Here is a 22,990-nt window from a genome sequence, read left to right on the forward strand (position 1 = left end):
CGTAGGAGGGAGCAATATACTGCTTGACTCTTCGGTGAAGGTATGTTCTCGAAACTTCGACAAAAGCCCGTACCGAGCTACTGAGCGTCTCTCCTGCAGAGTCTTCCACTGGAGTTTATCTATCATCTCCGTAACGCTTTCGCGATTACTAAATGATCCTGTAACGAAGCGCGCTGCTCTCCGTTGGATCTTCTCTATATCTTCTATCAACCCTATCTGGTACGGATCCCACACTGCTGAGCAGTATTCAAGCAGTGGGCGAACAAGCGTACAAGGTAATCATTGTGTACATTTCAAAAGCCATTAATTCTGTACGACACAGAATATTCTGCCTGGGACTGTTCACCAACAGTGTAGATGGCGCCAATGGCGAATGAAAGTGGGGTTCGGGCAGAGGACAGCCCACAGCACGAGAGGGCAACACACAAAGCCTATGATGTGTGCAGTAGAATATTACTGAAAAAGCTCTCAAAAAACCCAAACACATTCTGGTCATATGTAAAAGCTAGAACATTCGAAAGAACTGTACCGGAACAGAAAAACAATATCCGGGCAAATTAGACTCAAAACGGCAAAGTTTGCTGGGCACGTAATCAGGATAGAATGACAAAGAGTGTGTGTGAAACAACAGGGAGGACAAGGGGAAAGACAGGAACCGAGTGGGTTGTCGAACTTCGGACGGACAGGTCAGAATTTGGGATCGAGGTCGAAGGAAAGGAAAATCGGAGGAACAAATGTACGCCAACCGATATGCTGGAGATGGACGACAGTGAAGAATACAGGAAAAGATTAGAGTGGCACCAGTGGAAGCGACAGGAGAAAAGGACACCGAAATTGGGCAGATAGGTTAGATAACTTAAAAAGGGAAATGGATAGGTTAAAGTTAGATATAGTGGGAATTAGTGAAGTTCGGTGGCAGGAGGAACAACACTTTTGGTCGGGTGAATACAGGGTTATAAATACAAAATCAAATAGGGGTAATGCAGGAGTAGGTTTAATAATGAATAAAAAAAGAAGGAGTGCGGGTTAGCTACTACAAACAGCATAGTGAACGCATTATTGTGGCCAAGATAGACACGAAGCCCACACCTACTACAATAGTACAAGTTTATATACCAACTAGCTCTGCAGATGATGAAGAAATTGATGAAATGTATGATGAGATAAAAGAAATTATTCAGGTAGTCAAGGGAGACGAAAATTTAATAGTCATGGGGGACTGGAATTCGAGAGTAGGAAAAGGGAGAGAAGGGCATAGTAGGTGAATATGGATTGGGGGAAAGAAATGAAAGAGGAAGCCGTCTGGTAGAATTTTGCACAGAGCATAGCTTAATCAAAGCTAACACTTGGTTCAAGAATCATACAAGAAGCTTGTACACATGGAAGAATCCTGGAAATACTAGAAGGTATCAGGTAGATTATATAATGGTAAGACAGAGATTGAGGAAACAGGTATTAAATTGTAAGACATTTCCAGGGGCAGATGTGGATTCTGACCACAATCTATTGGTTATGAACTGTAGATTAAAACTGAAGAAACTGCAAAAAGATGGGAATTTAAAGAGATGGGATCTGGACAAACTTATTAAACCAGAGGTTGTACTGAGTTTCAGGGAGAGCATAAGTGAACAATTGACAGGAATGGGGGAAAGAAATACAGTAAGAGAAGAATGGGTAGCTCTGAGGGATGAAGTAGTGAAGGCAGCAGAGGATCAAGTAGGTAAAAAGACGAGGGCTAGTAGAAATCCTTGGGTAACAGAAGAAATATTGAATTTAATTGATGAAAGGAGAAAATATAAAAATGCAGTAAATGAAGCAGGCAAAAAGGAATACAAACGTCTCAAAAATGAGATCGACAGGAAGTGCAAAATGGCTAAGCAGGGATGGCTAGAGGACAAATGTATGGACGTAGAGGCTTATCTCACTAGGGGTAAGATAGATACTGCCTACAGGAAAATTAAAGATACATTTGGAGAAAGGAGAACCACTTGTATGAATATCAAGAGCTCAGATGGAAACCCAGTTCTAAGCAAAGAAGGGAAAGCAGAAAGGTGGAAGGAGTATATAGAGGGTCTATAAAAGGGCGACGTACTTGTGGACAATATTCTCGAAATGGAAGAGAATATAGATGAAGACGAAATGGGAGCTACAATACTGCGTGAAGAGTTTGACAGAGCACTGAAAGACCTGAGTCGAAACAAGGCCCCGGGAATAGACAACATTCCATTAGAACTACTGACGACCTCGGGAGAGTCAGTCCTGACAATACTCTACCATCTGGTGAGCAAGATGTATGAGACAGGCGAAATACCCTCAGACTTCAAGAAGAATATAATAATTCCAATCCCATGACTTAGAGAAAGCTTTTGACAGTGTTGTCTGGACTACTCTCTTTCAAATTCTAAAGGTGGCAGGGGTAAAATACAGGGAGTGAAAGACTATTTACAATTTGTACAAAAACCAGATAGCAGTTATAGGAGTCGAGGGACATGAAAGGGAAGCAGTGGTTGGGATGGGAGTGAGACAGGGTTGTAGCCTCTCCCCGATATTATTGAATCTGCATTTTGAGCAAGCAGTAAAGGAAACAAAAGAAAAATTCGGAGTAGGTATTAAAATCCATGGAGAAGAAATAAAAAAACTTTTAGGTTCGCCGATGACATTGTAATTCTGCTTGGAAGAGCATTTGAATGGAATAGACAGTGTCTTGAAAGGAGGATATAAGATGAACATCAACAAAAGCAAAACGAGGATAATGGAATGTAGTCTAATTAAGTCGGGTGATGCTGAGGGAATTAGATTAGGAATTGAGACACTTGAAGTAGTAAAGGAGTTTTGCTATTTGGGGAGCAAAATAATTGATGATGGTCGAAGTAGAGAGGACATAATATGTTGGCTGGCAATGGCAAGCAAAGCGTTTCTGAAGAGGAGAAATTTGATAGTATCGAGTATTGATTTAAGTGCCAGGAAGTCGTTTCTGAAAGTATTTGTATGGAGTGTAGCTATGTATGGAAGTGAAACATGGACGATAAATAGTCTGAACAAGAAGAGAATACAAGCTTTCGAAATGTGGTGCTACAGAAGAATGCTGAAAATTAGATGGGTAGATCACATAACTAATGATGAAGTATTGAACAGAATTGGGGAGAAGAGGATTTTGTGGCACAACTTGACAAAAAGAAGGGACCAGTTAGTAGGACATGTTCTGAGGCATCAAGGGATCACAAATTTAGCATTGGAGGGCAGCGTGGAGGGTAAAAATCGTAGAGGGAGACCAAGAGATGGATACACTAAGCAGATTCAGAAGGACGTAGGTTGCAGTAAGTACTGGGAGATGAAGAAGCTTGCACAGGATAGAGTAGCATGTAGAGCTGCATCAAACCAGTCTCAGCACTGAAGACCACAACAACAACAAATAACATTTGTTGAAGATTGTATAACAGTAACAAATATTCAGCTTTCCAAAATTGGAAGGTAGGGTTAGAATGGAAACAGGTTTGGTTCTCACAGATATGGACGAATTTCATTGTTGTCACTGACTGAGATCTACATATCAGGATTGTGAGGTTATAATGTAAAAAATTTCACTTCTTCATCAGTACGCTAAGCACATATTTGTGTCAGTATTTCATTATCTACCATCATTTTTTTTGTTAGCTGCACTACTTCAACACAGAGTATAGAGAAAACTTCCACTTAGCATATCTAATAAAAGATACGTAAATACGGCTTAAGTATCCAAAGTTTGTAGTTTAGACCTGATTGATGAAAGTACTCGGTATCTGTATCAACGTCTTTCAGGCAGTCGACTTCAACTTTCTTTCTAGAATAACCACCCCATCTTCTCTCTACAGGATAGGTGAGGGCGAACGCAATGCCTTCAGCAGTCTTTCAGAAACTGGGATATTAGGACAACAAACCACATCAGCTAATGGGGAGAGCAGAAACTTTCATCGTTAAGACGCCATATAATTACGAAGCAAATAGTTGACACAGGAGCGAAAAAAAATTCTACCTAACAGACCACAGTGTCGATTATTACGTGATCCGTATATATGATACTAAGAAACTGTTAGTTAAGAACCTCATTTTTCTTCACTAATTGAAATTAATTTCTACTATATTCGAGAATCTTTCAATCATTCCAAACCGACAAAATTCGTAATCTACTGTTGGCAATTATGCTACTCGTTCTTCCAACGAAGCGGCAGCTCTGCACCCGCAGAAAGCAGCTCTTTCACAATAAATGGTTGATGAGTACTCTAAGGTTCTCGTAATAAACAAAGAATGGGCGTGGTGGCGCGGTGGTAAAAAGGCGGGCTCTCATTCGGAAGAAGGCGGTTCAAATACCTGTCTGGTGACCCAGGCTTAAATTTTCCTTGTGTCCCGTGTATTGCCGCAATGAAAAGCTACGAATCACCTACTATCGCCACACTTCTCCATCAAAGTTTGTCTACGTTTCTTCGAAAATGGAACGTTAAAAACTAAGTCTACCTCATTTTCTGCTGGTGACTATCATATGAGCATATACAGAAGAATGGGTTTCGCCGCATGTGTGACTAGAAGTGGCAACTTGCAACATTAACAGCCACCATTCTTTCTTGATTGGCCAGTATAAATTAGCTGCAATAAGTGCATCGCCTTCTTGTACCTTCATTTTTATCTTAGGAGTAGTTGCAACAACTAAGTAAAGACATCAGCCTCCGAAGTCTGGCACATCGCTGTTCCATTATTAAAAAGGTCGATATGGGTCCGTTTAGAATTTCTTGTCATTAAGAGACGTGAAGTGTCATGTGCTGTTGGTTCGTAAGTCTGTTATCCTCTCTCTCTGTGACGGAAAACGGTAGCCCGAAAAGGATGGTAGATGATTGATTTATTATGGGCCTATATTCTTCATAATCTGGAATATGAATGATAAGGAACACATCAGTCATAGCGTCGATACTGAAATTCTGTATCTGCTAAAATTTAGGATAATAATCTGCTATAAATTTAACTAATTTACACAAAGCATTTTCATAGTTTGTATGGATACCAGCTTATTCGGTGAAACGGATGTGAGCTCCATTTTTATTCAATGTGTCATACTTCATATTTGTACACTGGACACTTCCAAACACAAATTTTAGTAGTCAATACGTTACGGCACAGAGGTTCTGAATACAAGCAACGTGTTTTTTTGTTGTCAGTAACACTGTCGTTGGCAGAAGCATTCAGTAAAGCCGTGAGGTAGTGGGTTGTTGTTCACGCTGCTGAGCGGTCTGGAAACAGCTATCAGGGCTCAGAGATGCAAATGCAGAGGGTGTTGAATTATGGGAATGTGACTTGATGAAGAAAGATTTGTGAAGTATTCAGATTTTCAGCAATGTTTTCATTGCACTGCTTGCTCAAGCGTAATTTATAATGAGTTTGAGAAAGACAAATATTTAGCAGATTTCTCCTCGTTGGTTTGGGTCAGTTAGTCTGATTATTATCGACACGCGACTAGGAAAAATTATCTGTTTAAATGGCTTGCATTCAGAGCAGTACCGAGTTTCTGTTGCCACAAGGTAAGTGATAGAACTTGTCAGGTCAAGTTTAACGTTACATTCAGGACGTAGTTAAATCAGGTTAAATTTAGCTAAAGTTCAATATAGAATTCATTTCTTTCTCAGACACTCTTATTCTTACAATGCAGTGTTACATTCGCAAATACAGTATTTAATGTTTGAAATTTTATTTGGTTAGCTCGTATACATAAATTTACACGGCGTTTTTCTAGAAGCGTTTTGGACAGTCGTTCTTTCAAAATTCGCTTTGTTATTTTATGAAGACTCCTTGTTCTGTTAGCTTTGGTGTTGGAATTACAGCTCCCATACTGTGATGTCACTCACTATAGCACTGTCAGTGCAGTGTGCAATAAGAACTTCACAGGACAGTTTTTTCAGTATCTGTTTGAGGTTTTCTAATTATTTCTGGTAAAAGTTAATCGTAACATAGTTATACAATTTCAGATGTTTTGCGAAATATCATTTACGTAATCACACCACTTGCATTGTTCAGGCTCACAGTACAGACACACACGAAGTTAAGAATTGCCAACCTATTTAGTTAACAACAAAAGTTAAAATAAATTACAAGGTTTATGATGTGCTAAATTAAACGCAAGGAACGTATACTATACACTCTAAGGGCCAACAGTGCATAAACGATCAAATTGTTTAACTTCTAAGACTAACGGTAAGATTCTTTCTAAGATACTATGTTACTCTAACTTCAGAACATCGTCGAGGAACCATCTTACATATCTGTATAAATCTAAATTCCGTAAGTTACCGACATCAGACCTATTTTCTCGTCCTCTAACTGTGATAGAGTCTGGACAAGTAAATTATGTGTAGCAGGCCACACTGCTGCTCACACTGACTGAAATGCATTACTCTTCTAGTGCAGCTAAACAAGTTAAGGACCACCAGTTTGAAAAGTCATTCCTCCTACAGCAAAGAAAGCAGACCTTTCGGCCCTGTCTGTCTCGAGCCACGTTCTCATCGACATTTATTTGTAGTTAACAGAAAACCGAATAAAATTGAGGGTATCTGTAAAATTAGCGATTGATGTGTCTGAGAAATGCAGTATGATACTACTTTATTGACTTTGCTATAGTTATTTTATTGAAATCAAACGCTCCAGTTCGCCAATTAAGTTGTGATTTTATTCACACAACCAGTTTCCACTCAGCTATAAATTTCTTTAAGTTGTCTGTGTGGAGAATCGTAATACAAAATAAAGTTATACAGAGAACACTGAATCACTTGGCTACTGAAGCTTATAACGTAATAGGCGTCGATTCTATTCCCCACATAGAGAAGGTTACCGCAGAGTACAAACTTGCGATAAACGACCAGAGAGACATAAATGATAAAAGAATGAATTAATAAAAAATCCATCTAATTATACTGAAACATAAACCAACTGACATCCACACACACGGACACACACACAGACACACACACACACACACACACACACACACACACACACACACACACAAAAGAGAGAGCGAGAGGGAGAGAGTGAGAGAGAGAGAGAGAGGCCAGACGCATCATAAACACAGTACATTCAGTAGTTGGCAACTACATTCATAACAAAACGTGAGGTAAACGAGTGTTCATAATATTAACACAGTAATGTAAATTGGAATGATGGAATTAAGTTTGCAAAAAATTCGGAAGTACCACCACATTTTCTAACCACAATATATTGTGTATAATATACAGGGTATTCATTTCAACTGAAGATACTGAAAACTACACATCGGATCAGAAAAATTTATGAGTCCCATTTGTTTGTCTCGGGCGGGGACATCCGATGATACCACACTCAAACCCCACACCACCCCACGTCTTGCGTGAGTGGCGGGGGGAACTTTGAAATCTTCAGAGGAAACCCCCTGTTTTTTTATTATTGCAGATTACTATTCTAAGGGAAAATTTACATATGTTTCGTCTGAAGCATTTTCGGAGCGATAGAAGTGGGTGCACAATCGTAGTTTACACGTCCTACTCAATAGCCCCTGAATATTCAATGACACGTGGGACCCCACCTCCCTACTGCGAGAGGAGGACGGGCCAGTATTTCATAAATCCTTATTGGAAAGTAGTACCGCCAACTTTAAAACACTTAGTGTTACGCTTTTCAAATGATCTTACACAGGGCAGAAACATATCTTTGGGAATGCAGTGCAAGCGTTTCTAATGCGGCCGTCCATGTTTTTACGACATGTTGGCACTTGCTGTTACCCCTAATCTTTTAAATATTCTCACACAAAAAAATCCGCCAACTTCGAATTTGGTACGTTAGCGGGGCAGGTAATACGGCCACCTCTGCTGATCCATTGACCAGTGAAAACGCGAACTAATACCTTCCACGCTTCAATAGCGTAATGAGCTTACCGTCGCGCCGAACCCATTCCAAAACCGTTTGATATTTTCGTCCATTCAACGTGTCGTCGTTAAAACACCAAGCAATGAGTCTGTTCTTCATGATGACACACCATACGTTAACCGGTCAAGGACGCTGATGATCAGCTTGCGGGAACTAGAGGAGAATGTCTACACTACTGCGTGGTATGCCGGTGAACGCTACCATGGTTTGTGAATACAGAGTCATCAGAGCCGGCCGAGGTGGCCGAGTGGTTCTAGGGGCTACAGTCTGGAACTGCGTGACCGCTACGGTCGCAGGTTCGAATCCAGCCTCGGGCATGGATGTGTGTGATGTCCTTAGGTTAGTTAGGTGTTCAATGGATGGGCGCATCCTTAGCAAAAGTACTATTTTCTGATGACCTCAGATGGTTCAAATGGCTCTGAGCACTATGGTCATCAGTCCCCTAGAACTTAGAACTACTTTAAACTAACTAACCTAATGACATCACACAATACCCAGTCATCACGAGGCAGAGAAAATCCCTGACCCCGCCGGGAATCGAACCCGGGATCCCGGGCGCGGGAAGCGAGAACACTACCGCACGACCACGAGCTGCGGACTCAGGCAACGAACCCTGCGCAAGTGTTGCAATGTTCAAAGTCACTATCTGTTCTACGTCTGCACGATACGTGAGCTCTGGTTGCACTGTACTGCTTGTTATGATTTGTCGTTGTTCGCTATACGGCCACCGTGGCGCGTCGGCAAGTCCCGTGTTCTGTATGTAGGAAGAATAAGACTTTGAGAATGAGATTTCCAATTAGAAGTTATGAAATTTTGGTCCGTCCTACCCTCGCAGCATGGAGGTGGGGTCCCACGTGCCATTGGACATTCAAGGCCATTGAGTAGGATATAGTAAATTACTTTTGTGCACCCATTTCTAATCCTCTGTGACGAAACGAAGAAAATGCTCAGAAAAAAATGTGTGTAGATTGTGTCGCAGAACTGTGATCTGCAATGAAAAACATTTGGTTCCCGCCGGCCGGAGTGGCCGAGCGGTTCTAGGCGCTACAGTCTATAACCGAGTGACCGCTACGGTCGCAGGTTCGAATCCTCCCTCGGGCATGGATGCGTGTGATGTCCTTAGGTTAGTTAGGTTTAAGTAGTTCTAAGTTCTAGAGGACTGATGACCTCAGAAGTTAAGTTCCACAGTGCTTAGGGCCATTTGAAGATTTCAAAGTTGTCCCGTGCTACCCAAGTACGGGGGGGGGGGGGGGGGGGGGGTGGAAATCCCCCTCTTTCACAAATAAAATGGAATTATAAAGTTTTTCCGATGTGTAGTTTTCACGATATTTTAATGTCTTCAGTTACAATGAACACCCTGTGTTTTTGAAAATAATATACACATCAACTCCTATTACATTAAGCCGTGTATGCCATGATCTTTTGAGTTGTGCATAGGTAGTCCCAATATGAGAATTGCTTACACACTTTCCATACATTTTACCTACACCGAGTGCACTGGAAATGAACTGGATATGATGTCGACCGTCGGCTGCTGAAGCCCATCTGTCTAATCCTGGCAGAAATGTGATCATGGCGCCCCACATTCTAATCAGCGGCTATCTGAATCACAGTGGACCTTCCATTATCCAGTTAGGGTCTGCGGAGGCTACGTGAAGTCTATTCGACCACCACGTATGGTCCTATTTTGCGGCGGTTTACGCTTGTGGAAAATTTGTCTCTCCAAAACTGAAGAGATCCGCAATAGACAATGTTGACCCAGAATATCACAATTCTTTTGTAATCTCCCATATATGACAACACTTGTCGGTTATCATCACACGTCCAGAATCGGTAAGCTCGCGAAATGCTCTCACGTCCATTACACTCCAGCCTCTTATACACTGCTCAGAAACCATGTCTACAAAAGCGGCACACGCCGCATATGCCTTAACGTTCCGAAGTCATACACGGCACATCATCATGTGGGACGACCATCCCATGATTCTTGCCACTCACTTTTTTAAACTGCAAGCTGTCATGCGAACTCTGATTGACACATGTCACACGGCTTTATTTTCACGTCCACTTTCAGACCTACTCTTGGAGGTCCTTACCACCCGTCTCTTCACATACTAGAAAGCTATAACACGCCACTCGTTTACCATCTTTCTACATTGGAGGAGATAATCTATCTTTGACGTGGGGGGTGAGGGGAGGGGGAGGAAAGAAGATTGAGGTTTAACGTCCTGTCAACGACGAGGTCTCTAGAGGTGGAATACAGACTCGGATTGGAAACGGATCACTAGCAAATCGGCCATCCATTTTCAAAGGAACCATGCCAGCATTCAATCTAATCGATTTGCAGATATCACACCAGGGTCGGAAATTCGAGAAATTAGAGCTAATACAGAGGCTTACCGACAATCATTCTCCCCACTCTCCAGTCTCGAGTGGAACATGGAAAGGATGATTAGTTAGTGGTACCACAAGTTCCTTCCGCCAATCAGTGTTAGGCGCCTTGCGGAGTATGATGTAGATGTAGACGGCAATTGAACGGTCGTCTTCCCGATTACGTATACACTGTCGTACCACAGCGTCAGCTCTCTAGGTCTTTCGTATGAAATTCTTAACAACTGTTTCTATTGCATCTACAGTACCTTTGGTTAAGCTAATGATTCGAGCATTGCATGTATCAATTTCCAATTTCCGATAAACATGTGTTCCATCGTTGATCGTTACAGAACTGGAACGGGTTGAAAACTACTCCTATCCACGAATGGATACGACGACAAGTGTGAACAGTGCTTACCGAAATGCTATGTAGGTACGGTACTTTGGTGGACAGAATAATGGCGGGGCAGGTGACTGTTCTAGAAGAGCTATGGCGGTTCTCCAACAGATGACGTCACACCGAGGCAACAGCTGCAAGCTTTCCCAGAGTGTGTTGGCTGAGCAGTCGTGAGGCCGTGTGCTTGTTGTGCTTGAGTGTTAACTGAGCAAGTCAATTTACTATCACAGTGTTAGCGAAATAGATATGACACACAGGGTCAGCAGGGATAAATCACACATGTTGGGAAAGCAACCTACATGTTTAGCCACGTATTCAACACACGTTGGGAATGAGGGTATTGAAAGAATGCTACGTTTAGTGGGACTAAAATTCGTAGAAACTTCGAATCACGAAAAATATTTAGTAAAGGTTGCACAAGCGTTTAAGGAAATATTAGATGCGGCTAATGCAAATAGACGAAACAACAAACCTGGTTAACCAATAAAAAGCTCAAACAGCAACAAATGCAAGACTACTCTTAGTACTGAGCTAGCCACTATATATAGCAGGTGACGCTACTAACACTCAGCGTAAAAGAAAGAACAATAGATTGCTGGAATGCACATACCATGACGATGGCAACGAAATCATAGAATGCCTACAACTGCTCATGGCATCAGCTGCTGCAGTGAGTACTGATCACGAGAATGAAATCATATGAGTCATTTGATAGGTTCTAAAAAGATGCATTATTAATTAATTATGGAGGTGGTGGGCCAAGTACACCACAAACGGTCACACATACCATTCCTGCATAGACATCTCTTACACGGATTTGGATGATTTATGCAGGCAGATATTGTAGGTATGAGGCCATACTCATCAGTGAATAAGGATTTGAAATATATTTTATTGGTTACATTCGTATATACCAGATTTGCCTGGGCTCATCCTGTGAATGCAAAAACTGGGACAAGTAGTTGCCCAGACAATTTTCAAATCTACCATGGGGGTGAATTCCACAATATGTATTCGAATACTGTAAGGATTGATATGGAATACACCAGTACTGAACATTCTTCCACATGAAAACGAGTGTTGTGGAGAGTTTTAACAGAAAGAAAATAAACATTATGTGGACGCCCTTAGATCTCCAATGATCACACAAATTTCTAGATATTCTCTCACAAATAGTCTCTCAGTAAAACCGATCTAAATATCATACTATAAAAGGAAACCTATAGATGTCTGTGACAACGAGCCCCTAAATACGGTACACAGTCGTTTTATAATCGCAGACCCATGCAAGCAGAAATTTAATGTAGGTGATTTGGTATGAATTTGACAAGACAACATTTGAGAAATCTTATCTTCTGAACTGGTCTACAGAGATATTTTTAGTTTTCAAAGTGCAACTGACAAACCCGGAGATTTACGTCTTGAAGGATAGCGAACATGAATAAATTAAAAAAATTGTTCAAATGGCTCTGAGCACTATGGGACTTAACATCTACGGTCATCAGTCCCCTAGAACTTAGAACTACTTAAACCTAACTAACCTAATGACATCACACAACACCCAGTCATCACGAGGATATGAAAGCTCAAAATCCTACGTGTTTCTCAGAGAGCATGTCATCGAGGGAGCAAGGCTTTAGTTGAATGGTTCAGCTATTTATCATCACACAAAAACTGGGTAGATACTAAGAACATGGTATAGAATGAGGTGCGCAAACGCTCTAGGCATGCGGTAGCATAGTGTATTTCGTAGGATGTGCATTTAACGTGGTAAATGTCCTATTCTTGGGAGGTGCTTGTTGAAATACACATTCCCACATATAATTATTAAGGATCTGGAACAAAGCTGGAGAAGTGGCTAGCACGCTGAAATAAGAGGACTAATCATCCAGATTAGACCTGAAAGGGACATGATTTAGCGTACTGGCAAATTAAGGTTTAGGAGAAATCCACGCTCCACATAGAATTAGCTAATAAAGTAAAGCAAATACGTACAAAAAGGGATACTTTCAACAGAGAACGTATTTCAACATTCACAACTGATAAAGCAATGTGCACCAAATTTAATGGAATGCTGGAATAAATTTCCATCAAGTTATGAGAGCCAATCGTCTCCCACTTAAGAAGCAGAGGTAGAAACTTGTAGGATGTTTAAAAAATTGCATCCAGTCATCTTCGTCAACATCTAAAAGTGTCTTGAAGCAGAAATCAGTAAGAAGGAGATGGATTAAAAGGCGTAGAGTACACCAGTACCTAAGACATCAGTTCTAAACATCCCATTCCAAATTCTAGCGTTGGACGGATTACCAGCTATTGACTCCTTAGCTCAAATGGCGATAGCCACACAGCCTGCACAGTGGAGAATGCACAAATCGCGGAAGATCAACTGCAAGTGGTCGAAAGGCATAATGGAAGGAGAAAATAATTGTTCACGATTTTTTTAAAAAAAGAGAAAAAGAGAGCTTGCAGCTGTACTGCCTGATGGACTACTTAGAAGCACAGACAGGAATTCTTAATAAAAATTCTACATCTGGAGACTCGTACACGGCCGAAGACAGTGTGGAAATATAAATAAAGTGGTATTGTAAACTTATATGTTTCAGGAAGTCTTGAGTTCACTAGGTTGCATCTCTTAAGATAAAATGGAACAATGTGTACTGCTTTGACTCTCACTGCCACTTGGGCCTGCTACAGGAATTGCTCCATTACGTTACCAATTTACTCTGCAGTTAGCGATGCTACCAGTACTTCGATAGATATCTTTGTGAATATTATTGTCTCAAATTTCCTGTATGACTGTATAAAAGCAAGCAACATGTACGTCACTGCATCAACTGAGGTTTAGGTGTGATGTCATACACTGTAGTTGTGAAAAAACAGTCATCAGTTACAACTACAAATTACTTCCCACTAGTTGAACTAACAAAGGAGAAATGGAGTATAGCATTGATCAGTCTGGAAACATAAAACAGCATTCCTAAAGTCATTGAGATGAATAATAAACTACATCTAGGGTATCGTAAAATTGTGGAAATACCTCTTGGTTCCTATGATGTTAATGATTTTAATACCTTTATAAGATGAAATGTAAAACGGTTTGAGTTAGACATGGACAGTAATAGTTAAAAATGGATATAGAAATGTCTGAACAAACAATACATTTCAGCTAAGAAAGTTCTATAGTACCACTTTTCGATATCTCGAGGAGACTGGTTTTGGAGAAGATATCTGATAAATATCTTGAGTCACCACAACCTGCTGGCATACTACCAGTTAGCATGACCCAAGTCGAGTGCAGTATTACAGTGCACTCATATTTCAAGAACAGACTGAGTCATACAATCTGTAGATTCTTTTTGAATTAGGCTAGTGTATAAGGCCCCTGAGGGGCCAAGCGACAGCCTATTTTTAGAGTGACAGTCGTATATGACACCATCTCTAGCTGTGATTTGTAGACCAGCACAAGAATTTAGTTGATTTCCTTTGTTATAAAACTGTTGTACACAACCATCAGTACTCAACTTCCTGTGGAAGAGCAGTGTGATAACTTGGGGAGAATTACAAATTCCTTAAATCGATAGACTTGAAACCATGCAATGACGTCACTTGATATAACCGCTCCAGATCAATACGATGAATGAATTATGCACCAAGAATATTTCTCCGACAAATCTTTGGTGACATCAATAATAATGATGAGGTTATAATCTTCATTTAGCACAACGATCCATTAATAATACATACATAAAGAAGATTCTCGAAGGAGGGTGGAGCTCCTAGATCGACATCTCGACTTACAGGTGATGCGTCTGCCTTTCAGTTTCAAGAAATAATATACAAAGTAAATGGTATCGAGATTGATCACACAAGAAATCTAGGAATCACATCAAACGTCAAAACATATTTTTCTGAATCGACTTCAAATTTGAATAGTTTAGGAAGTGTAGGATGGTTTATAGACAGACTGATAAGTGAATATGACATGCTAAAGGCATGTGTGTACTACTCCAACTGCTGAAGTGTTACTTTGAAGTCATATCACAGAAATAATTCAAATGTTCAGAGAGAGCCTAATCATGAATAGGATACATTTTGGTGGTGTGTGAAAAATGTGTAATCTTGCTATAATCGACGATGAGTGTGCTAAATTTCTAAGTGTACTGAATTCTGTTCTTGGTAATTGTAAGAATATTCAGTTCTACCAAGTAAGTACAGAGAGACATGGGCTATTAAAACAACAGTTCAAGTAGAAACACGTCAAATCATTGTACTTACACTGAAAACGAAGAGGAAGGAGGAATTGAAAAAGGATTTTAGCATGTTTGACAATTTTAAAGTAACTAGTACTTGCATTTACCTAAATTCTGAAATTTATCTAGATGTCAACTTACAGATGAACTGAGGTAATCACGTGTACAGCCTATTCTATGACACATATGAAAAGTTTTTGTACTTTCTACTGTGAAGGAGATTACGGATTTAGAAGCGCAATCAGTCTGTAGAGATTGAAGAGGTACTGGTAGTAAACCCCATTTTAGCCTATGAGGATGATTATAGTAGTTTATGGTAGCATGATAACAAGCCAGAAATTATATATCGCATAACTCGATGGCCACTAAGATAAGGAAATTATAATAAACAATGTTTTATTCCTTCAGTCACACTTCATTAATCCTATCTTTCTTTCCCCTCAATTGCCAAATCAATAAATGGTTCAAAGTGTTTTTGCACAGATAAAAGAAGACAGAAAGCTAACAAAGATCTTCCAAATAAGATGGTGGTTTGCAAAAAGAGATCAGTGGAAAGAAACTATCAGACTCCTTTCCGAAGTATCGATAGTATGGAGGGATGGAGGTTGCTTAGCCAATTGGAGGCATTTTCCTCGCAGGAGAGACACAGTTGATAGTGAAACACTTGAAAATATGCTGATTTTTGTCTTTTTGACTGATTAGCTCGTCTTAGGTGTACAGCTAAGAGTCATGCTGTCCTTCAGGGTGGCACATTTTGGACATCTTCGTTTAAATATTTCTCAGTGAGGAGATCGCGTAAGAGATTTATATTCGTGAACGCTTTTTTAGATTTTTCTTGGAATCAACGATCTCTTCCTTGACTGCTAGTGCTGAGTTCCCTTTATGCCAAACGCTATAAGTGCCTTAAGACATTGATTTTCAACATTTATTGCTTCTTAATCGCCTCTAAATGTTTGTTGTATGTGTGAGAAAGATAATCTCAGAATAGCAATGGGATTAATTTTGGTATCTCAAGGGTTTTTCTTAGTAATATGAGACTGCCAACGGAAAGTACGATGTGTTAGTAATAAATATTAAATTTCAGAAGTTGATGGGATCCAGTAAACATGTTTACTGCATTAATTACTTAACGAATTTTAAATTAACATGGGGTAATTTTCTGGAATTAACCGGAGAATTTAGGACACATAATCGTCGTACATAGTGCGGATGCATGTTTCACGCCAAGCGCGAGACCCATTCCTCACAGTGGTCATGGTTCATTTACGTATTTCCTTATCGACGTACAGCTGTCACGACGGCTAACAGTAGGGCAGTGAAAGTGATTTAATTGTTTTACCATGGTTAGTTTTTGTGTTTTCTTCGTTATGAGTGGTGGTACCACGTGTTTACCCACTTGTGGTCATACGTGCCTAGTGTACAGCACAGAGGCTTAGGAATTGGTTGTATTATGGTGAATAGTAAAGCCGTGATGTTAAGTATGTAATTCCAGGAGGGTATTAAATTATGAGTAAATATGAGATTTTACAGTCATAGATTTGATTCGATAAATATGGTGTTCACTAGCTCAAGATAGAACTCCTTAAGTTTTGAGTCAACTCCTTTTTATAGCACCCCACGCTAAAAACGACCAGAAATCAGAGAATATATTGATTGTGACTTGAATTTTTTCAACTAGTGGGATCTGATAAGGAATTACGAAAGTGATCGATTGGCTGTTTTGTGGTCATCTGTCCTTAGCTGCAGTCAAATTAAACAGCACTCAGCTCCTTATAAAGCAAATTAATTGAATTCTTGCCCTCAAAGAGGCCCCTGCGGTGATGTGTAGTAAGCAAATTTAACAAACAGAACAGCATTGTGCTGGTCTCGGTCGCTTAGCCCTTCACTTAATGGTAATATTTAGAGATTAGTGGATTATTTAAAGAGTGTTCTCAATGCTAATGAGTGTTGAGTAAAAAGAGCACTGTTTGACATCTCTCCCTAAACCCTCCTAAATTGCCTAATAGTGTGACCCCGCTACAGTAATTATAGGTGCCCACATAAACTCCAAAATAGTAGTAAGGTAAATAAATGACAACATCGGAAATTTTAACGCAGATAGCTGCTATTATTGGAAGCTTTAAAGTAAGTAAATGCTATTATCAGAAGTTTAAATAAATGCTATTACCGGAAATATTACACAAGATTAGAACAATTTTGTGCTCTAAGAAGTAAATACGATTTTCTTACCTGATTTCCTGTAGTGCTATTGAGATCATAGTAACTACTCAACATTTCCTCCTAAGTGAATTCAAAAGTAATGATAATAATCAAATGCAGCACCATAAAGAAATGATTAATAATGAGTAAAAGCAAAAAGGCCCTTCCCCCTTTCTATTCTGATTGTTATGGCTACTCATAGGTTCAGGGAGCATTTTCCGTTACCTGACATTCATCCTAAGTTTAAAAAAAAGAACAAGAACAAGAAAGGAACTCAATTACCAACTTTTGCTGTGTTTACTAGGGCTAAGAGTTAAAAGAACAAGAGTGTTGTCCTTAGTCATTACAACCAGAAGGAGATAATTTTAATTTTGTAATATGGATAGGTAAAAGGTTGACTCAAATCCGCTGATACCCATACATCACATAATAAAATAAATGAGCGGCAACTACGAATAACAAGCAGTAGGTTTTTTAAGCAAAGATCCAAGGAGAAATAGAGACCAGAAGAAGGGAGGTACGCTTGTAAGATTTAAGGACTTAGTGCCTGTCATTGTAACAGGCTGCTCAAAACAAAATGAGTCAGCAAAATTCACCTAAGGAAATTTCTCCGTCAGCATTATCGACACACGACTGCGTAATCAATCATTGCCCACTGTCTGGCATTAGACAACGAGTAGACAGAGTTAGAGGTGATGCTCACATAAGAAATTTCACAGTGGCACCTCAGAGTTCAAACATCATTGGAAATAATCCAAGCTTCTACGATAGGTATAAAGAGTCAGTGTTTAGGAACGTCACTTTCGTCACGTTTAAAAATGCTGGACCTGTGATAGCAACGTTCTCCCCAACTGTGGTGGCACCTAAACCATTCAGAAATTTTAAATGTGACAGGACCCGGATGACTGTATTATGGATGACTGCTTAGACTATTCTGGGTGGGTTTACAAAGATATGATGACGTTATTTCGGAGTTTCAATCACACAGGGAGTGTAGTTTGTGTCAAAGGCAGCGAGAAAGCATTACTACGCGTTAGATCTACGAAAATGCTTCTATTTGCAACCTGGAGTCACAGAACTGCCCTCCCATCTGGCACCTGAAGCAGGCGTGTGGAGGAGAAGAAGAAGGAAATGGTTTTAACTGCACTTCAGACAATGTGAAGGTAAATTTTTGAGTTGGGTGACCAATATTTTTAAAAAAAATACAAGTTCGTCTCATTCAGATCCTCCTCTTCCATTAACAGGTTTCAGCTGTATTCATGGAAAGTATGTAATTTCATCAAATACGTTCTTTATGTTGAGGATCTAGAGTGGTAGGTAAAATTTCAAACATCTTAACAACACATCTTTTGAAGTGACATCACTCTCGTGCCTCCAGCTCCAACAATCCGAAACATGCAGCGTAATATGCGGATGTTCATACGATCTTTTGACTAACTGAGTTACAGTCATCTGAAAACTAAACACTCTTCACACTATTCACTGTACCTCATACCACGCGACACGTTACAGTGGAGAACAGTGTTTGACTGAGCTTGGATTGCACTAGGTGTGTGTTTACACTTCAGACTGAGTGCGGCGGCAGGTTCTTACAAGATTTGACTCCCAGCAGTCATACTGTTTAGCACCAGTTTATGCTATCGTAATGTTGTAAACTGATGATCTGCCTTGAAGGAGCACACTGTGGAACACACCATGTTCTTTACTCAATGGACGAATGTGTTCTTATCTTAGTGGACAATGAGTGTAAACACCTTACACACGTGTCTCAATAATAATTATGCCTTTGCGGTAGGCTGCATGGTTTCAGCAGGTACTTCTTACAAGAGAAATCACATCGCAGCATCCTCATTTTTTGTGGTAAGATGAGCCACTGGACACCCCGTAGAAAACTGAACACAGACAAGCATGAAAATAGGAAGAAGGTGAACTTATCTGTGAAAAAAGAAGAAAATCAGAAACAGTGAACGATCCAACCGCAAGATGCGCAGCCTCAAGCGATTTGGCATCACATGTCTCGTGGTTGTGTTGTAACGATGTTGGACTGCGAAGCGGAAGGTCGGTGTTCAAATCTGCAACGTGCTCCTTTTCTTCACAAAATTACTGTAACTTCTAGGAGAAAGAGAACGCCGTTATCTATATGAAATCAAATATATATATATATATATATATATATATATATATATATATATATATATATATATGTGTGTGTGTGTGTGTGTGTGTGTGTGTGTGCGTGTGTGTGTGTGTGTGTGTTTACATGAAAACACATGATATTACTAATTCCACAATCGCCGTCATTATCGATTATAGCCTGGCACGTTTTAGGCATGATTTACACGAGATTTTCTTCATATTCCCTCGGTGACGATATCCATATTTACATGACTGTATATAACACCTGCTTCAAACTATATATAACTTTCCTTTAAGCTTCGACTTAATACACGACTAAAAATTTGAGATCGGATTTGCGTCCGGAGGCATTGTAGGCCAGTCCACCGTGAACACCCCATTGTTTTGTTTCCACGCTGTACAGAGGCGGCTGCGCTACCCTCTTGAAACACACATTTTCCTCGTTCGAACCACATATGTTCTTAACGGACCTAAGGAGCAATTTTGATTAATATTGCACATATTTTCAGCGTTTAAATTGGCTGTAAATAAGTGGAAATAACTAAAACTGTAACCGACAAAACAAAACCTTCAATTCTCATACTGTTTCTCTATAGACTGAGCAAAAGCGCAATGAGTACAGATTCGCGACCACTGCTAGAGATGTCGCTGCGGACGCTAAATTTAACATTATGGCGTGCACTTTCTTGTGGAACTGACTATGAACTGTCCGTCTGATCACGGAAGTATTGTTCTCCTTCTGCAGACTTGTCAATTGTCATACCACACACTAGTTATATAGAACATGAATCATGTGGTAAGAATATAGTACCATCGCAAGTAAATGTGATGGATTGTGAGAGCTGGCGAGAAGCTGTATAGATCTCTCACAGAAACGGAAACAAGAAATAATTGGGTGTGAACTATGGTACAACAAAGGAATTCAAGAATCAGAACTTACAAAACGGATCGCAGGAGTCATAAAATGTGGCATTTTTGTACAAAAAGTAGGAGTTACTTAGGTCTGGAGCTCCCCTCCTTACACCTTGCTGATGCAAACGGACGTTACACGACGCCACAGACACAGATTTGGGCCGGCCGAAGCGGCCGTGCGGTTAAAGGCGCTGCAGTCTGGAACCGCAAGACCGCTACGGTCGCAGGTTCGAATCCTGCCTCGGGCATGGATGTTTGTGATGTCCTTAGGTTAGTTAGGTTTAACTAGTTCTAAGTTCTAGGGGACTAATGACCTCAGCAGTTGAGTCCCATAGTGCTCAGAGCCATTTGAACCATTTGAACACAGATTTGAATACTGGGAACAACACGTCAACGACAGGACAGACAATTCATAATTTTTGAAGAAAGGAAAATACGAGGCTCAAGGGTGATTCAAACACGGATCTTGCCCTTCGCAGTCCAACACAGTACCCACATAACCACGACGTCGCAGCATTTCCATTTCGCCTGAGGTTGCCTATCTTGAGCTCGGACCGCTCGCTATTTCTATTTTGCTTCTTTTTTCACAGTGCAGTACGCCTTCTTCCTGTTTTCATGCTTTATATGCGTTCAGCTTTTGACTGGCTATCCACTGAGCCATCTTACCACTAAATGTGAAGGGAGAGGGGGGAGGGGGAGCCATGGGGAACCTCCCTTCTTAATATGTGTTTGTGCAGGAGCGAGTGTGGCATCCATGTGGCTTTTTGTTAAAGAGAGATTTGTCCAAGGTGATTTTATAGTGCAACCTGAGACAGCAGCCTGAAAAATAAAAGTTATGCATGCATGCATTACTCACGTGATGTATTCGCAGTGGTCGACGAACACTAGCAGCATGAACCCATTCTGACACCACTGAGACAGTATGAATAACAACACATGCACTGAATATACAGGGTGGTCAGAAGTGAAAAGCCCGTAAGACAGATTTCCTGGAAATAACGGTAAAGAAAACATTCGATATGTTGCGCTATTTCCAGGTTAATTAGCATAGAAGTTAGCCAGTCAGGCTGACGGCGATGTAAATTCAAATGGCACACCAGACAGACTTACTGTCTGTTTTTCTCATAGCGTAAATCGTAGCACATGCTACCGCTAAAGCTTTTGCTTGTGTTCGATTCTTACTACCACTCTGTGTCCAGTTTTTGTAATGCTCTCTTGTTCGGTTTTAGGAAACCAAACAAAAAGCACATTTGGTGACACCGTCTCTGGTGGTCCACTTGAATTTGTAAGACTCATGGCTTGACTTGTTAATTCCCAAGTTCATTACCTCAGAAACATAACAAGATATCGAACATTTTTCGTAACAGTTATTTCTTTGAACAGAGTGAAGTGTAAGTATAACCAGTCCAGATAGTGCATTCGTTTGAGAGCTTAGCATACTATGCATAGTAACAGGTACAGCTCTAGAAGGTGCCTACATTAAGAAGATAGCACATCCTGTAAACATAAAAGGCCCAGACAGTGTCTTCGCTAAGAACTCTGGTTGATAATATATTACACCATTCAGGACCATCCTCCACCGATATCAACAAGCACTCCGTGAAGCTGTGGCATCAGTGAAAGCGTGTCTGCGGTTGCAGCTGAATCTATGTCCTTTGTTCGGATGGGTCGATCGCACTAGTCGAAAATATGAATGGGCGGTACCCTACTGGTCAGATTTCATTCCACCATAGAAGCTAGATTCCATTGCCTGTGGACTATTAGTGAAACATGCTGTGGATCCGCAGCTCTGTTGAAAGAGCTGGCAGAGGTACTTGTAGCTGCAGGTATGAAGCACGGCATCTGGATCTTCTTCTAATGGAGAGACAGGCCAGCACTACAGCACTGATGCCAGCATACGCTGTGTACTGTGTGTTTATATCCTTGTTTGTTGCATAATCGCAGTCTGAGGATTTCCTGTATTCTGTGGCAGATGGTGACAGTATAATATCATTACGAATGGGGAGTGATAAGCTCTTGCTCTCAGAAGTAGGAGAAGGGGAGCCAGTTGGTTAGGGCTCGTAGAATCAGCATTGTTAACAGGAGAACATGCTGATTGGAAGTACACATTCTTATACATCCTAATGTGTATGTGTGGGTGTGTGTGTGGGTGTGTGTGTGTATGTATGTGTGTGTGTGTGTGTGTGTGTGTGTGTGTGTGTGTGTGTGTGTGAACACTACATTTATATTTGATGACATTTTTCTTCTTCTTTTGTTTTACCTCTAGGAATGTTTCAATGATTGATACACAAGATGGGGATGACCCCAGTTCTACTCTGGATGTGCATGCACAGCAATTTGGGACCTGATGTGTAGGCAATCCACTGACTTTGCACCACTGAATGTACACCTGGTGGGTGCTAATACAGTCCACCCATATGTGCATATATATTTTCACTCGCCCTTTTTTTTAACGATACCATCTGTTTCTTTACTGAGACACACAGGGCTGGTGGTCTCCCACAGGATATCTACCCAACTGTGTAGATTATATTGCGCAGTGCATATTGCTGTTTTCAGGCCTGAGCTGCCAGTGATGGACTCAGAATATGGATGAATGCATATGTGTGTAGTGATACATATTTCTTGTAAACTTACTATCATTTACTTTTATATGCATTTCTTATGAGCTGTTCTTCTTTCTAGACGCAATTACTCAGTCTGCACATGTATACAACATAGATGTTTGAGACTTGAAAATGTCTCTGAAATCATACAGTATAATTTGTATTCAGTAATATCGTGATGGAGAGTGAAGATCTCG

The 22,990-nt window shown here is 40.4% G+C and overlaps 1 protein-coding gene across 1 annotated transcript in view; it reads left to right on the top strand.

The window, feature by feature from the left end:
* LOC124572674 overlaps nt 1-22,783 on the top strand; it is a 66,453-nt gene extending 43,670 nt beyond the window's left edge. Inside the window, exon 3 of the mRNA XM_047131132.1 lies at nt 22,747-22,783. Within this exon, the coding sequence (XP_046987088.1) occupies nt 22,747-22,783 (37 nt within the window). The remainder of the gene's footprint in view (nt 1-22,746) is intronic.
* Nucleotides 22,784-22,990: the final 207 nt, after the last annotated feature.

Source organism: Schistocerca americana, chromosome 1 (genome assembly GCF_021461395.2).
Source record: "Schistocerca americana isolate TAMUIC-IGC-003095 chromosome 1, iqSchAmer2.1, whole genome shotgun sequence".
Taxonomy (NCBI): Eukaryota; Metazoa; Arthropoda; class Insecta; order Orthoptera; family Acrididae; genus Schistocerca; species Schistocerca americana.